Source organism: Carya illinoinensis, chromosome 7 (genome assembly GCF_018687715.1).
Source record: "Carya illinoinensis cultivar Pawnee chromosome 7, C.illinoinensisPawnee_v1, whole genome shotgun sequence".
Classification (NCBI taxonomy): Eukaryota; Viridiplantae; Streptophyta; class Magnoliopsida; order Fagales; family Juglandaceae; genus Carya; species Carya illinoinensis.
The window spans coordinates 32,741,432-32,758,157 of record NC_056758.1 but is presented as its reverse complement, the minus strand read 5'-3'; the positions used below and the strand labels follow the sequence as shown (position 1 = coordinate 32,758,157).

At 35.4% G+C, this 16,726-nt stretch overlaps 4 protein-coding genes across 5 annotated transcripts; 1 reads left to right on the top strand and 3 right to left on the bottom strand.

The window, feature by feature from the left end:
- The first annotated feature begins 608 nt into the window (after positions 1 to 608).
- Positions 609 to 1,431, top strand: LOC122317110 (indole-3-acetic acid-induced protein ARG7). Its single transcript, XM_043134032.1, has one exon. It carries the CDS (start codon positions 816 to 818, stop codon positions 1,182 to 1,184), a length of 369 nt encoding a protein of 122 aa, XP_042989966.1. The 5' UTR covers positions 609 to 815; the 3' UTR covers positions 1,185 to 1,431.
- Positions 1,432 to 5,208: 3,777 nt separating this feature from the next.
- On the bottom strand, positions 5,209 to 8,714 carry LOC122317109 (UDP-rhamnose/UDP-galactose transporter 1-like). 2 transcript variants are annotated; one of them, XM_043134030.1, is made up of 5 exons: positions 7,898 to 8,714; positions 7,402 to 7,586; positions 6,884 to 7,084; positions 6,022 to 6,183; positions 5,209 to 5,916 (listed from the first exon to the last, which is right to left on the bottom strand). In XM_043134030.1, exons 1-5 carry the CDS (start codon positions 8,037 to 8,039, stop codon positions 5,554 to 5,556), a joined length of 1,053 nt encoding a protein of 350 aa, XP_042989964.1. In that variant the 5' UTR covers positions 8,040 to 8,714; the 3' UTR covers positions 5,209 to 5,553. The 2 variants fall into 2 exon arrangements, with proteins under 2 accessions (XP_042989964.1, XP_042989965.1); XM_043134031.1 differs by having other exon boundaries at positions 8,025 to 8,711.
- A 1,359-nt stretch (positions 8,715 to 10,073) lies between these two features.
- On the bottom strand, positions 10,074 to 12,332 carry LOC122315467 (disease resistance protein RPV1-like). Its single transcript, XM_043131382.1, has 2 exons — positions 12,037 to 12,332; positions 10,074 to 11,948 (listed from the first exon to the last, which is right to left on the bottom strand). The coding sequence occupies exons 1-2, from the start codon at positions 12,262 to 12,264 to the stop codon at positions 11,493 to 11,495; spliced, it is 684 nt and encodes a 227-aa protein (XP_042987316.1). The 5' UTR covers positions 12,265 to 12,332; the 3' UTR covers positions 10,074 to 11,492.
- Positions 12,333 to 12,341: 9 nt separating this feature from the next.
- LOC122316337 (disease resistance protein RUN1-like) lies at positions 12,342 to 15,922 on the bottom strand. Its single transcript, XM_043132865.1, has 4 exons — positions 15,212 to 15,922; positions 14,303 to 14,366; positions 13,660 to 14,226; positions 12,342 to 13,574 (listed from the first exon to the last, which is right to left on the bottom strand). The coding sequence occupies exons 1-4, from the start codon at positions 15,715 to 15,717 to the stop codon at positions 12,444 to 12,446; spliced, it is 2,268 nt and encodes a 755-aa protein (XP_042988799.1). The 5' UTR covers positions 15,718 to 15,922; the 3' UTR covers positions 12,342 to 12,443.
- Between the last annotated feature and the right edge of the window lie 804 nt (positions 15,923 to 16,726).

Genomic DNA, 16,726 nt, shown 5'->3' with positions numbered 1-16,726 from the left:
ATTACTAAACACATCTCAATTCAAAATTTCATTACGTTTGAGATTCATAATATTTTTCAACTTAATATATTTTTATACGTAAGATCCATAATTTTTTTTAATTTTTCATAAATAGTACTAAATTCATCTTAACATTTAAACACATTTAAATTTATTTTAAATAGACTTTATATAACTCACTCTACCTATTCAATTCACTATTATTCATAAAGAATTCAGTTTAACTGAATATCTAAACGCAGCCTTAATTGACGCAGACACGGTGAAGCTAGCCAATGAAATGCTACGCATATGGTTGGTTGGAATTAGAGGGGAAGGCCTGAGCACTGACCGACCAGTGTGACGAGTTTAGTGAATGTCTGATTACTTGTGGAAAGAGTAGACCAAATTATCTTAATGCATGGGGCAGGCGATTGGGCTTACAAACGAAGGCCTAGCCAGCCAGCCAGCCAGCCAGCTCGTTAGCCAACCTTCCGCGGCTCCACCACCTCCATTCTCCTCCCCGCGTTTACATAACGCGCACCGTGCACACAGTTTTCATTAATTGCCTCCTCTCTCTCTCTCTCTCTCTCTCTCTCTCTCTCTCTCTCTATACCTATATATATGCAGATGTGCGCGTTCCATATAATATAATACCCTGCGTTTGCAAAGATAAGAGGAATATTGAAGCAAATTAAAAGAAGCTAGCCACATCACAGAAGCCAGAGATCTAAGCAAGATCAGGAGAAGGAATTCCCATTCGAGAGGACAACTATCTCTACACAAGTACAAGATCAAGAGGCCCAACTACTACTGTCTTTAAGAGAATTAGAAACATGAGGAGTAGTGGCAATATTGTGAAGAAACTGTTGTGCTGCGGAGCAAAGAGCTTTGCATCAGACTCGGACGCAGATGCTGTTCCAGAGGGTCACGTTCGGGTAAATGTGGGTAAAGACATTGTGTGCAAGTTTGATTTGGAAGCCAATTATCTCAACCACCCTCTATTTGAGAACCTGCTTCGGCTCTCCGAGGAAGAGTTCGGGTATTCCTATGAAGGAGCCCTGAGGATAGCCTGTGAGATCGATGTTTTCCAATACCTTGTGAATCTGCTCAAGACCAGTAATCCCTCTGCTCACTGCATGGAACTTCCGGATCTCATTTCCAAGTTCCAGAGCGCCAATGCCAGACATTTACCTTCTCAATAACGTACACATTATACTACTGAACATTCGATCTGTCCCTCCCTCCTAATTTTCTTTCCTGGCCTTTTTTTATTGTTGTCCTTTTCTTTTGTTGTTTTTCATTTTTTGGAGTTTCTTTAGGCATACAGAAAGGCAGTATTCGTCGTTGAATGTCCATTAAGTTTGGAATGTTCTTTGGCATCTGATGCATGTAATACAATTGAAAGCTTATAATTGATGAGCAAACAAACAGCAACCGGCATTCTTTTCCCATTTTGAGTGGATGAGAACGTCTCCGGCCCAAGTTGATGATCGTCATCGTTAATGCACAAACAATTGTCCGTACGTATTTTTTTAGTCATGATTATGGAGAATTCATGGATCTATTCTTAATGATAAATATTTGCATGTCCCTTATCTAACACACTGATGAATCCATGATAAAGCTTTGATTTTTTTTCTCTTTTTCCTGTACTTGCTTGTTTCGATTTCCAATTTATTAGTGCGAATTTCGTTTGTGTTATTTTTTTTAGAACTTTTAAAAAATAATTAGTTCCTTATCTTTTTCTTTTAAGGAAAAATATAGCTGCAAGCACAATTATGCATCAATGTGATGTGATTGGTCAAAAAGTAGATTTTATTGAAAATAGTGTTAATTTAAATTTTAAATATAAATAAATCAGTATTGGTACACAGATTAGTGCGCGACTATGCTTGTATGTAGCAAAACTCTTTTTTTAATAACAAATTCTTACTTTTATTCCACTTACAACCACCATTACATCAAAGACTCACTCCCAAATGATTTGAGTAATACATTTAGGAAATGAATACCACTATATTACTAAGTCTTCAAGATGCCATGCATATCTAGCCAACTTACGAGCTGCTTCATTAGCCATACGCTCAGTATACTTGATTGAACACTTCGAGAAACACTTCATCAACCTCTTAATTTCAAACTTCATGTTACCAAACACTGTACGTTGTTCTCTTTATCAGCTAAAACTTCATTAACTAACATCAATGAGTCACTCTCTATGAGCAAATCTAGTATACCCAAAGGAATACAAATCTGAAGACCTCTCACCATTACCAGTAATTCAATTTCTAGAAGATCATTTACCTCTCCTTTTTTGTTACTAGCTGAAAAATAACCTCACCCCTTTCTTTCCTCATAGTCGCTCCCACACCAGCACTGCATTGTTCTGCAAAAATAGCCCTATCCACATTTAATTAAATAGAACCACAAGGAGGTGGTTTCCATCTACACAGCTTTTGTATGTCCTGCTCAGCCAAGTCATGTACTGCTCTATATTTCTCAACTATAGATAAAGCATGTTCAACTGTTTGAATAGGACTGAGAATTTGATTCTCATACATATTCTTGTTTCTTTAATTCCATATGCCTCGTGCTATTAAGAAAAACTTCTCAAGCTCAGCATGAATTCCCAACTGCTACATTTTTCTTACTTTTTGCAAAAAGTCGGTCTGTTGTTCAGTCACCTTCAAGCTATGTGCACACACTATTTTTAGGAAAACTATAGTTGCAAGCATAATTGTGTACTAATCTATACATCAATGTGATGTGATTGGTCAAAAAGTAGATTTTATTGAAAATAATATTAATTTAAATTTTAAATATGAATAAATCAGTATAGGTACACAGATTAGTACGCGACTGTACTTGTATGTAGCAAAACTCCTATTTTTATAAGAAGATTTCTACTTATCATCTCCTATACCACGTACCAACATATGATTTATCATTTTTACCATTCTATTTATACACACACATATTGATGTGTAAACATGTGTATTGAAATAAAATAATAAAAATGATAAATCACATATTAATGTGTGGTGTGAAGATAATAAGTAGTATTGCATGTGTTGAGAAATATATTTTCTAATTTTTATTTACTTCGTAGACATTAAAAATGACTAATCCGGCGCGGATTTAAATATAATATTAATGTACATTTCTTACCATCAAATCAAGAATCGCAGTATCGTAAGTATGCGTGCACTAACATGCCATTCAACAAACCAAATTAACATCACGTACAATTAAACACGAATATCACAAAATTGTTCACAACTCACAGCCAATTCAATTGCAAAAATCACAATTTACATAGCCCTAAATTCGTAATTAATGTATAAGCATGAAAAGTGTATCTCGCCGTAGCTTTTTCGGGGGCCGGGATCCAAATACTATCTTTTAGGCTGTTGAATTTCAATGTGTAAAAAAAATAAAAAATAAAAATAAAATAAATATTAAAAATAAAAAATAAAAAATCTTGTTTAGTTATGCAGTTCATATGCGATAATATTTTTGCTTATAGTTAAATAAAATTTTGTTATAATATAATATTTTAATATTAATTTTATTTTGAAATTTGAAAATTTTGAATTCTTGATTATATTTTATATGAAAATTTAAAAAAAATGATAATAATAAGATGAAATGAGATAGTTTAGTTTTATATAACCAATCCTATCCTAAGAAGTTATTTTTCGATTGTTAGAAGTTAATTGAGTTGTAAAGTTATTGAGTGAAGGACTCGGGGTAGTGACTATTAAAGATTACTTAAATTAAATTAAATTTTATGTCGCCTCTAAAGTAGAAAAGAAAATTAATGCCCACAATTAATATGATATTTGAACTATTCAAAAGATGGAAAACCTAACGAAAGATGGTAAATAAATTTTCATCAAATGTACTTTTGGTATTCTCTTCTTCCTAGTTCCAAGAGTTTTTTCATCGATGCTTCTGTTCCTCGTACATATGTGGTTGAATTATATGGAACAACGTTTTTTTCATCACCATCATATGCTGCGGACGATTAGTGTGATTTCAATAGCGAGACGACATTAGTTAAATGAAAGTTGAATAAAATATTATTAGAATATTATTTTTTAATATTATTATTTTAAAATTTAAAAAAGTTGAATTGTTTATTATATTTTGTATAAAAATTTAAAAAAATTATAATAATTAAATAAGATAAATTGAGATCAAAATCCAAAATAGACCTAAACAAAAGTTTAGAAAGTTGAGTTGTTGATTGTACGGACCAAGAACGTTTTGGCTGACACTTGGCATTGTTGAACTTGCTGAGAAAAAAAAAAAAAGAACACTGCTACATTAACAAAAAAAAAAATTATATAAAATAATCTCATTGATGTTACTTTATCTTATCTGTTAGATCTATTTTATAATAAAAATAATTTTATAATCTAACAAATCATATCAAATCACATTAATTTATGAGATTATTTTTATGTAATTTTTTTATGGCTAAAATATTTTTTAAAACAATAGAAAAAACCTCCTGTGTGCGAATATTACTATATACAATTACTTTTACGTATTCTTTACGCACTCCACTGATATGATTAATCAAAATTATTATTTTATATTATAAAAAATAATACAACCAATCATATTAATAAAATATATAAAAAAAATATATAAAAATTATTACACAAAATTTTTACCTCTAAAAAGACATGAAAAACTGCTCCATGGTGGGCCGGCACCGTTGATAATTCCAATGCGGTACAGATTCTTTTGTTTCTTCTTTCCTTTTCTGTTCTTTTTTTCTTCTTTATTACCTTTCCTTCTCGTCCTTTTTTCCCTTTTGCTAGTACCCAAGTTACTTTTTTGATAAGTTAGTTCCCAAGTTACTTTAAAGGATAAAAAGCAAGGGAAACCATTTTCCTCTTTAAATGGGGGACATTTTCATAAAATAATTTATAAATATTTACAAGAGATTCATTAATATTTGAGAAATCTCATCCATTTAGTAAAAAGATTGAAAAAATGTGCCCGTCATTTTCCATTTTCTAATCGTAGATTTCCCGAGGACATCTTAGTAAAGAAAAAAATAATTGACTATAGATACATACATAGAGTAGTTCAGGATCATCAGACTCAATATTGCTCTCTCGTATGGTCTTAAAACCATCTTTGCTAATTAACAGAAGGGATATATGATAGAGAATGTGTCAAAGATTCATAGGGAAAAGGAAATTCTAGTACTGAATAAATAAATAAATAGATTATGCGCATTCAATTATAATATGGATTTTACATTTTCAATTGTCTCATGATGATTTTATCTCCGGATCTTCGCACATACAAGTACAAAAAGAAATAATTCAGAAGACCGGGACGCTAAAATCAAAGAAGCCATGAGGCAATTTCTAAGATGGATTTGTGTGATGGCCAGCAGATGGAATATCAAGTCTTGCTGCCAGAAAGTAAAAGCAATACAAACTAAAATGAATTGAAACGCATAAAAATACCTGTAATCCCTAGCCACAAATAATATCTTCCTTCCCCTCGTTCACTCTCTCCTTCCTTGCTGGCGAAAAATAGGGCAGCCTATCCTTTAGATTCACCAAGTAGTTCAACATCCTTCACAAGAACACTCTCCACTCCATCCTTCAAAAGTTGGATTTCCTCTTCTGTCATGCTGTTTTTCGAATGGGGGGCTGTCTTCGTGTTTGACTGTTTTTCAACCTCCACAGCCCAACTATAAATTACCATACCGACGACAGCAAGAATCATCCCCATGATGTTCTTGAAAGTCATTGCTGAATCGAAGAGTAGCCACCCCAGTGTGAGGACACACACTGTTTTCATGTGACCTAAAACCTGGAAGGAGACAGCTGAGAAGCGCCCAATGCATAGGTACTGGCTCACATTACAGAACACTGCTAGGGAGCATGAAAGAAGTATGAAAAACTGCACATATTAACACCATGTTATTGGACACGCTTTAAAAGATATACATGAAGGTATATAGGAGTTATTAGACAGATGTAATTGGAAAAAGTATTGAGTTCTTACAATGGCACCAGAAGACATCTGGTAGTTTGTAATAAATCTGCCGGTAAGGTAGTAGTCAACAAATGGGCCAAGAATGAGAAGAGAGAGGGCCTGAATTGGGGCAGTCTTACTCAGCAATTCAAATGATCCAATTGAGTACTTCTTCTGCAGGGAGCCAATTGTCTGATCCACAAATTAAAAATAAATAAATTAACGGGATCAGAGAGCATAAAGTAGAATTAATTTTCAAAGAGAGCATGAATATTTGTATTGAGAAATCATCATCCATGATTCATAACCTTCACTTGGCACCTAATTGTTTTTATGTGATCCCTGACAGGACAACTGATACAAGTCCTGCAGTCTTTCACTCATGTCCCAAATAATATAACATGCTGAATATTATTTGAATTTTGCATGACAACTCAAACTGTTTCCACTATAGTTCCTAACCCCATTTAAGTTCTTGGTATGCCCCTTTTCTGCCACCATCATGCCTCATATTTTATTGCATATATCACTGATCATAATATGAAAGGAGTTACCAAGCCATACAGAATTACCTACCACCTGGTTCTAGGCCTGGCAGGGAAGAAAAGTCATTGCTAAGCAATGCTGAGGTATGACCAAGGTAGCTAAAAGATAGGCTCTTAGGTAGTCATGCAGATATTTCTCTTAGAAAAGCTTGTTCTCAAGCACACTGAACATATCTCACATCTACAAAGGACGAGAAAGGCTTCTCTTACAACAGAATGATTACTCCCACAAACAATTTGCCAGGTCATTGGATCCCACATAAATTACCAGAACAAAGTTCATGTGAATTTCAGCGTTGGAGGAAATAACTAAGGAAAATTGCGTGAAAAATTACGGAGATACTCACAATCTGCTGCAAAGATGTAGACAAAACTGCAACACAGGCACATAGAAAACCTTTGGCATTAACTTTCACATCGGTTACTGTGCAAACACCTACGCCAAGTACTACGACTACAACAGACGTCTTGACTTCCCTTGAGTACCGTTTGCTGTGAAGCATCCACTCCATCACGCAGACCACTGGAATCATGCTAAGTTTTGAAATCTGCATAGTAGACAATGAGATTAATGGATGGCAAATGGAAGAAAACCGGCCAGGCTGTGGGGAAGGGGAGAAGAGCATCCAAATATGTGGTAGAGCTACTACCACTAAATGCATATTCTATACATTCAATACACTCTTCAATGTCGACTAAGGCTTTGAAAGAATATAAATAATGACAAACTTTCTCTTCGGTTAATTATGCCTTTTAACAATATGATTAGAATTAATAACAGAGAGCTCGGAGCTAATGTACCCAAATAGACAAGAAACCTATAGAAAATGAAGATGCTAGAAAGAAAAGGGGTTGTAATTCATACTTGGTAGAATCCGACTGAGTTGAGCATGAGGCTCAAGTTCATCCCTGTGATTGACATATTGGCAACAATTGAGAACCAGAGAAGCTCCCACATAGGAACATGCTTTGATGCGGACAAACCAGTAGCATTTGAGACCAGACCAACCAGTGCGGTTACGGCGAAGTGGAACCCAGTTAAAGTTGTAGCTGAAAAGGCACAACGCGTGAAAGGTATTAAACTGAAAGCAATTTTAAATAGCGAGACGTAAAAGCCTTAAGGGGCACTCATGCATTTGTAGGAAGGTTGGTCATGTTCTCTTCTAAGGGCTAAAAAAGACGGACATTCTAACGCAGAACCGATAATTTTAAGAACTAAATACAAAATCAAGCTGCGAAGAGATTAAAATTTTCCGGCGAAACTGCATAACAAATCAACAATAAACAGACAAACAGGAGATCTAGCATTAAAAAAAAAAAAAAAAAAAAGAGAGAGAGTAGATTAGCAAGAGGAAACATACGAGGGGGCGGCCAAAACAGGAAAAAATCGAGGTAGAGGTGAAGGGTCGGAGGGCGGGAGATCTGAGATCTAAAACATACGAAAAAGAAGAGGGAAATGCGAGAGAGAGAGAGAGAGAGAGAGGTAACCGAAGCAGAAAGCATAGCCGTTGGCAGACATGAGCTGCTTGTTGGCCATGATAATTCCGACGGAACTGATGACGTTCATGGCCCACGCTCCGACATCCGACACTGCCGACAACTTCTTCTCGCTCTCCATCACCATCATTCCCTTCTTTTCCGTCCTACTCACAAATCACAAAACGTTTGAATGTAGGGAAAATGGAGAGTGAGGGAAGCAATTGAAGATCCGGACCGTAGAAAAGCAGATCGAAGAGAGACTAACAAAATGAGAAGGGAGGAAGATCGTATGATCAGATACCAAAAATTGCCTCTCCGGCCCTCTTCCTCACCGGGCCTCTATTTTGTTTATAGAAAGTTAAATAACCAAACAAAACAAGTATCTTCCTCCTCCCTATAAGCTTAAATTATACCATAAACTAGTCACAAAAAAAAGGGAAAGGGAAAGAAGAAAGGAAATAAGTGAGGGAGGAAGCAGCGCTCGCCGCTCGGGAAGGAATGTGGAAATCGTGGGCAGATTGTTTCGCAGTTGGAAGCCTTGGCAGATCTCTCACACCCAAGCTGCAGTTCCTACAGAATAGAATAGGCAGCCACGCAACCATACGGCTTTACCCTTGCCTATCCTCTGTCTCAGACTGACTCTTCTCTAGCGCCCATGCTACCACAATTCCAATGTCTTTCTTTTGTACTTTCTATAACGGCAAGACTCGAGCCACCTTAATAAACTACGTTATAATCCGACTTGTCATTAATCTTCCTTCCTCTTGCTTATTTATTTATTTATTTATATTTTATTTTTTACGAGGGTGTTGGAGATACGTAGATAGAGAAGGACCTGGTCTATTAAAAGTACATAAAAATTTACATAATTTTATATGAAATATCTTATATATTTTTATAATCAAATACATTAAGTGATATTAATTTATAAGTTTATTTTTATATAATTTTTAAAGATCAATTATTTTTCATATCATTACGGAGACCATGTTTGGCTAATACCAAAATTTTTTAAAATTTTTCATAACTTTATTCTCAAACATCACTAAAATATTTTTATTTAAATTTTTTTCTCTCATTTCTCAATATACAAAAAATATTTTCAATCAAACTATTTTATACATATTCACAAAATTTTAAAATACTTTAAACATTCAAACAAGCCCTCAATCTTTGCTCCCACGTGATAGGAGAAAAAAATAGTATCAAACTCTAAGGTTATTGGTCGAGTCTGTGTTTATTATAAAGTAGATTTGATATATCAAACCAGTCTGTGAACTTAATTTTCATAATTTTCTCCGTATGTATAAAATTTCATATAAAAAGTTTTCATCTTATCGCATCTTATTATAACTTTTCTGAATTTTCACACAAAATATAATAAATAATTTAACTTTTTCAAATTATAAAACAATAATAATATTAAAAAATAATATTATAACAATATTTTATTCAACTTTCATCTCAACTCACTATCTAAACCTACCCTTAATATATTTGCCCCTTCCTTTTTGTTTTCATTACGTGAATACCAAATTTTCAAACCTCGTATGGTTACACAGATGAGATGAGAGAAAATTTAAAAATTGAATAAAATATTATTAAATATTATTTTTTAATATTATTTTTATTTTAAAATTTTAAAAAGTTTGAATTATTTATTATATTAGATGAGATGGTTTGGCTTATGTAACCAAACCAGACTATTAAATTATCATGCATTGATCATATACATCTCATATACTCAAGGTATATAGATTAATGGTAATGTGTATAATTTTATGATTTGATTTTTTAGATCTAATACATGTCAATCCGTATTTGTAAAATATGAAATTGTAAGCATGGCGTATCTGGTTTGTCTGTATTTTAAATACGACATCTACATTGATGTGTATATGTTGTCAGCATATAAAGACGACAAACGAACGCCACCTATTTAGTAGTTCATTCACTTGCCCTCTGCTGCTGCGGTCACATTTTCTCATGGCATCGTTAATGAACTCAACATCATATCAAAATTCAAAACTTTACGAAGAAGAACAGGAAATACTTACATTTATTGAAAGGAGAAATCACGAACTTGTATATATTGCTTAGGTTACTTCATGTTGGCTATAAATCACGAACCAAAAAAGAAATTATGATAGGACACAGAGAATATTAGTAAGTATTTGTTCTTGTGCTTGTGGCTCTGATTGGGACCTATCAAATGGAGAGCTACTTTTTACAGATTTGAGATGAAGAGCAGAGGGTCCGACGGAGGATGACTTACCAGAAACTTGAGAAACATATAGCCCCAGAAACAAGAAAAGCTTGGGCAGTTCTAGCAATTGAGGGAAGCCTCAGTTTCAGCTGAATTGCCTCAACTAATCTGGAAGCTGTGATCTGTGAATGGACCAATTGATGCAACAACATTAAATTTAAATTTCCTTGACAAGGTCAATGATATTGAGGGGATCCACGCCACGGCTACCCGTTTCCATGAATTCCAATTCGAAACCAAGAGGAGCAATGCTGTTGTAGAACGTTTGTGAAGCATCATGCGAACATATAAGACGCACCCCACACTCTTTCACCTCAATCTCGCCACTCCAACCCTGATTGTGTGCTGTAATTGAAGTTTTAATGTAGCTCCATCCATCCAAATTATTCCATCGTTCTGAAAACCACTGTGCTGATATGTACACCCAAAACCCAATCGCCCCAACAGAAGAGACTTGAGGGCCTTGAATGGGAACGCATCTTTTTACAGGATCTTCATCGGTTTCAAAATTAAACGAAAAACAGATGTATGGACCAAACTCAGACTCAAAAATCCTATAATTCGAATTCTCTGTCTGGTCATGGACTTCATAAAGAATGAACAAAGCACATCCCTTCCACTTACTATTGTGCAACTCAAGTTTTACAGAGGAACCAGGACTTCTATTGTCAAACCACTTTGGGATTCCATGTACCAACGACCAGCCATATAGAATCTGCAAAGTAAAAACAAAAAGAGTTTAATTGCAGTATTTTAAACAGCCACTTCCAATAAAACTGTTCACACAACGGGGATTTAGTGTGTGTGTGTGTGTTGAAAACTTGAAAGTTAGGGAGAGAGAGACTCACATTATAGTCATACATCAATGGATTGTCAACAGCCTGCAAAGACATTCCTAGACCATGCAATATACTGTCGCCCTTACCTTTATATTCAACATAAATGGCATGTGAATAGTTTTTTATACTGCAATATGATAAAAAAGAGACATGGATGGGATCTGAGCTCTTTTTTGATGAGTATAGATGTAAGCACGAATCTCTTGATTTAGGTGGCAAACCTTTCCATCCACTAAGGCGCAAGTCTTTGATGTTCTTTGGACGTAGACTGGGGGATGGCAATTGTGTTATAGCAGTTCTCTCCAATCTAAGAAATTCCAAACATTCCATGCTACTCAAGTCTGGAAATTTCTCTAGTCTTCGGCAGTTGCGTTAATCCAGTTTTGTAAGAGATGACAAACTATATATAACACTGGGGAAAATCGAAAGGTTTTTGCAGCCATCTAAAAACAATCCTCTAGAAATGCCGGATAAATTCTTAAATGATAACGGCAATTCTTTTATGGCAGTATAACCCAAAGTAACTTCCTTCAAAGATGTCATATCTCCCACAATATCTGGAAACTTCTCAAGTCTTAAACAATTATAAAGAGAAATTTTTTCAAGAGATTTCAAATTGATTTTGTCTGGAAGGTTTTTAAGACGTCCGCAGGAATTTATATCCAGCAATTTAAGCCGTTTGAGAACTCCAATGGATGGGTGGACCTTAGACAAACTTCTACACCATGAAAAGTTTAGTGTCTCAAGATTTGGGCTTCCGCTGAAATCTGGTGTCTCGATCAGGTTTTTGGACCAACTCAGGTCAATGCGTTTCAAGCTTCCTAAACTCTGCTATGGACCAAAATATAGTCGTTAATAATTAAGAAACTTCTTTGAAAAAATAAAAGAACAAAAGAAGAAGAAGAGAAAATCTTACCTTAGATCCCTTCCATAGTTGTTTTACTTGGCTTTCACGCATGCTGAGATCAATCAGATTATCGGATTGGAAATTGCTCGGAAAGGATTTCAAAGGATACCGAACTAATTCTATGACTCGCAACTCATTGGATGACAAGGATTTTAAAGGATCTCCATTCCATTCAATTGCTGATGAGTTGCCATAAAAGCAGCGATGGTCAATCTTAAAAATCCTTAACTTTGTCATCTTTGAGAGGGCTTCAGCTCTCAATTTTTCACTCTTTTGAAAAGTTAAGTTTAGGACTATGCCTTCGACCGGTTCGATTCCCTACAAGAACAATAAATTAGTTGTTGTGGTGGAAATATTAGACAAATACTTGAAGAATGTGTATAGCAAAAACATACTTCTTTACGTTCATATCTACACTAGTCACTTACGTTTTTACTCTTTAATACACGGAGGATGTCCTCATAACACCACAATCTAGTACGTCGACCACGATCTTCGGGACACTCACGACGAACTATTTCCCGACCCATTTTTCGTAGCAAATCATGCATCGACAACTTCCCATATGAGATGGTTATGAGGGACTTGTCCATGAGAACATCAAGGTTGATGCCTGGATAGTAACCGAAACTTTCTAATACATCCATTAATTTAGTATCAAGCTTCTCTCCTTCAAAGAAACATGCGATATCCAAGAATAACTTTTTCTGCAAATACTCCAGTCCATCAAAACCTATCTGAAGTACATCCAAAATTTCCTCATTAGGATTTTCTTGTAATTGATCCCAGGCACTTCTCCATGCACTTTGTGTTCTACCAAACAAGAAGGAACCCAAAACTTTAAGAGCTAAAGGAAGGCCTTGAGCATAATTCACAAAGTAATTGGACATATCCACATAGTTTTCTGTAGGATGGGGTTTCTTGAAAGCTGACAAACTAAAGAGTTGCCAAGCTTCATCTTCATTCAACTCCTTAACCTTATAGATACCACTCACATGTCTTTTCAATAAATGACCATCTTTTCTTGTTATAATGATTCTACTTCCTATACCAAACCAATCGTGACTCCCCGCTAATCCTTCTAGTTGTTTTTCACTATCCACATCATCAAGGATAACAAAAACCTTTCTTTTATGTAGTCTTTTCCTTATCACATTGATTCCATCACCATCATCCCATACATTTATTTCTTCTCCCGTGATCATAGAGAGAAGTTGTTTTTGTAAGTCAACTAGACCACCATTTTTAGTTTCTTCTCTACCACAAGTAATAAAGCTCCTAGCTTTAAATTGACAGGAAACTCTTTCATAAATGACTCTTGCCAGAGTAGTCTTGCCGATTCCACTCATCCCATGAATTCCTAAAAAGCGAACATCATCCAACCCTATACCAAGTAAGTTCATCATTTCCTTGACGCTAGAGTCTATTCCAACAAGTTTCTTGTAATCACTAAAGAGGAAGCACACTGCTTTTGGTTTGATTACGTCCCTGGTTTCCAGGTGAGAAGTGCTTCTGCGAAGAAGAAGACCGATTATTTCCGGAAGAGCCTCCGTTCCGTTGAGTGTAATTTGCAGTGGCAATCATAGTTGCCGATTGGGCTTCCAGTCGACGGATATAATTTCCATGCCCAACCAGTAAGTCATGAATTTCCTCAAATGTCATTGAGGTTTCCCGAGCACGAATGGGTGCTGCAATCTCACGGAATTCGGGTCCAAGGCCGTTTAAAATGTAAAGTGTTAGATCATCATCCGAAACATGATGATCTATGATTGCAAGTTCATCGGCAATCATCTTGATGGCCTGAAGAAATTCAGTGACAGTATTACTGCCACGGGTGCTCAAGGTTAAATTTTCCTTGAGTTGAAGAGCGCGTGTGCGAGATTTGCCAGCATAAAGTCGAGTGAGAAGAGACCAGGCCTGCTGGGATGTTTTACAGGAGGCAAGAATGGGGGTTATTGTTGGGGAGGTGGAAGCAAGAATGGCATGAAGGAGGAGTTTATCTTGACGCACCCAGTGGGAGTACGCAGCTTTAGAGGCAGCAGAGTTGGTTGCATCAATGGCTGGACATGGACGATGTCCGGTGACAAAATCAATGAGGTCGTAACCTATGAGCAGGGCTTCAAATTGAGCTCGCCATTGTGGAAAAGTTGCAGAGGTAAGCTTTTCAAATATGGTGGTGGCTGGGTTGATAGTGATGATCTGTGGTTCGGAAGGAGAGGATTGGGAAATATCAGCCATGACTTGGAAAAAAAAATGAAGGAATCTCGTTAGAGACCTGGCTCTGTGGATACCATAAAGAGGAAGCACACTGCTTTTGGTTTGATTTTGCAACACACAATCTGTTATTCACATTCAGTTTTTAAGTACAAGTTCTACCGATCTATCTTATGGAAATATACAAATGCTGTTTATGGAAATAAAGCATTTACACAGATAATAAAAACTGACAGCAAATACACTCCTTGATCTACTCTAAACTAATTTTCTGCTGATTTATTGCTTGATTGGAGCTGTGACAGATCTGTAATATTTTCCTTAATAATCACTTGATAATCTACAATTCAATCCAATAAATATCTTCTCGGTGATTTCTTGGATAAGTGGTGATTCGTAGCTGTAGAAAAGATTGGAAAATTAATTTTGATGCAAGAGTACATGTGATAGTCATAATGAAGAAACAAAACTTTAAATAAAGAGCCCTGTTTGGCATGATTCAGCAGAGAAATGGAGACTTCTTTAGTTCATACTAAGGTTTAATTTGTATAGTTAATCCAATAAGGTACTCCTAACTGAAACTATGCGGTTTCTTTTAGCAATAAAGGGTCAATAATTTGAGAATGATATAGGCTAAAAAGATTTGTCATGTCAGTCAATTGCGGATGGTTCCAAATTGCCAATAGCATTTTTAATTCATCAGTTCTTCATTGCTTGACTATAAGATGCGAAGCCTTTTTGTCATCTCTATTGAATTAGTGATCATTAATCGTATCAAATCTTAGCACTGAAAGGTTGGGATAGATCAATTAAATAAAATGAGATGATGCTGTAGCTCAATAGAATACAAAAAAGATGTTTCAGAGATTATATAGGTAATAGAAAATCAAAGTTTACTATTTAGTATTTTCCCAAGGTTTCCAAGTTATCTATGATATTCTTAGTGAAATAATGAAAGAATATATGTTACCTATCATGCAAGTGCCATCCGGAGATATTCCCCACCGCTGTCAAAGCATCTCTCCGTGCTTGCATCTTTTCCTTGTCAACCTTTAGGCTTTCTTCATGCATAGAAAAAGCTTTTTCAAAAGTTCCCGTTTGATTTCGTACGTCGGAGGGATCCACATGGTAGAATATGGGATAAACTGTCAGCCTCTTTTCTCCCATGCATTTGACGATCTCGGCAAGTTCCATCAAGCACCATTTGGAAAAGGCGAAGTTTCTTGACATGACGACAATCGCGTACAAAGATTCTTGTACTGCTTTCAAGAGTTCTTCAGAAATATTTTCTCCTCGTTGAAGTTTTTCATCATCTCTAAAGGCGATAATGCCTTTCCGTGTCAAATCGGCGTACAGATGGTCCGTAAAACCCATGCGGGTGTCTTTGCCGTAGAAACTGAGGAAAACCTCGTTTTCCCACCCATGCTCTGACGGCGAAGATGAGGAGGAGGCTGTTTGAGTGCTCGTGGACGCCATTGGAGACTCACAAGCTTAAACTTTAAGGCAATAAAAATTTTTCAGACTAATTAAGAAGACGGGGAAAAAGACTAATGCAGTAATTAAATTCCTCTGGCTTTCGGTTCTGCGAAACGACCAACGAGCGGCCAACTTGCAGAGTAGGTGGGAAAATCACCATAAACGCTTACTTCAAGAGTATTATAATGGGAGTGGCTCCATTTCAAGAGTATATTTTTTGAATAATCTTGACTTCCAGGACCCTGCCTACCTGCTCATGAAACGAATATATTCCCGCGTGAGTAGCAACGATCTCCTTACCTCTAGCATATTTTAAATTTTTTTATTTTTTATTTTTATTTTTTTTAACATAAACGCGTATTTCCAGAGTATTATAATAGGAGCGGCTCCATTTCGAGAGTATACTTTTAAAGAAAAAATCTAGTTATAAATATAATTGGGTATTAATATATACATCAATCTATTATAATTGATCAAAAAATAGATTTTATTGAAAACAGTACTAATTTAAATTTTAAGTATGAAAGAATCAATATTGGTACGCAGATTAGTACGCGACTTTACTTGTATGTAACAAAACTCATTTTTAAAATAATCTTGACTTACACTGGTATATTTTAAAATTTTTATATTTTAATTTATTTTACATTTTTTAATATTTTTAAAAGATAAAAAAAATATAATTACATTAAAGATCACTTCTTTAACTATTAAATATGAACAATCAAATGGAGCGGTCACATTAGACTAGCCACATTGGAAAGACAAAGTAGTGTTTTCCTTTTTATAAATATAACATAATTATTCCTTGCTCAAAATCTTTACAAAAAAGAAACAAAACAAAATCAGTGACCACGTGAGCCACAGCCATAGCTCTTTCGATTAGGGTGCAACCAATCCGATCTGGTATAGTTTTAAACAAAATTTTAGGACCGGATCAATATGCACCGGTTTTATATTTTTTTAAATCAATTACGCACATGTTACCTTTCTAAACCGGTACTCCTAT

What these genes read in the sequence shown, in the direction of transcription:
- LOC122316337 (XM_043132865.1), bottom strand. Translation starts at nt 15,717, where the DNA reads ATGGCGTCCACGAGCACTCAAACAGCCTCCTCCTCATCTTCGCCGTCA. An exon ending in GGATGGCACTTGCATGATAG is followed by an intron (nt 14,367 to 15,211) that starts GTAACATATATT and finishes TGTGAATAACAG; the next exon opens with ATTGTGTGTTGCAAAATCAA. An exon ending in AGGAAATTCATGACTTACTG is followed by an intron (nt 13,575 to 13,659) that starts GTTGGGCATGGA and finishes AACGGAACGGAG; the next exon opens with GCTCTTCCGGAAATAATCGG.
- LOC122317109 (XM_043134030.1), bottom strand. Translation starts at nt 8,039, where the DNA reads ATGCTTTCTGCTTCGGTTACCTCTCTCTCTCTCTCTCTCTCTCGCATT. An exon ending in ACTCAGTCGGATTCTACCAA is followed by an intron (nt 7,085 to 7,401) that starts GTATGAATTACA and finishes TCTACTATGCAG; the next exon opens with ATTTCAAAACTTAGCATGAT. An exon ending in CTACATCTTTGCAGCAGATT is followed by an intron (nt 6,184 to 6,883) that starts GTGAGTATCTCC and finishes TTTGTGGATCAG; the next exon opens with ACAATTGGCTCCCTGCAGAA.
- LOC122317110 (XM_043134032.1), top strand. Translation starts at nt 816, where the DNA reads ATGAGGAGTAGTGGCAATATTGTGAAGAAACTGTTGTGCTGCGGAGCA.
- LOC122315467 (XM_043131382.1), bottom strand. Translation starts at nt 12,264, where the DNA reads ATGACAAAGTTAAGGATTTTTAAGATTGACCATCGCTGCTTTTATGGC. An exon ending in AACTATGGAAGGGATCTAAG is followed by an intron (nt 11,949 to 12,036) that starts GTAAGATTTTCT and finishes GGTCCATAGCAG; the next exon opens with AGTTTAGGAAGCTTGAAACG.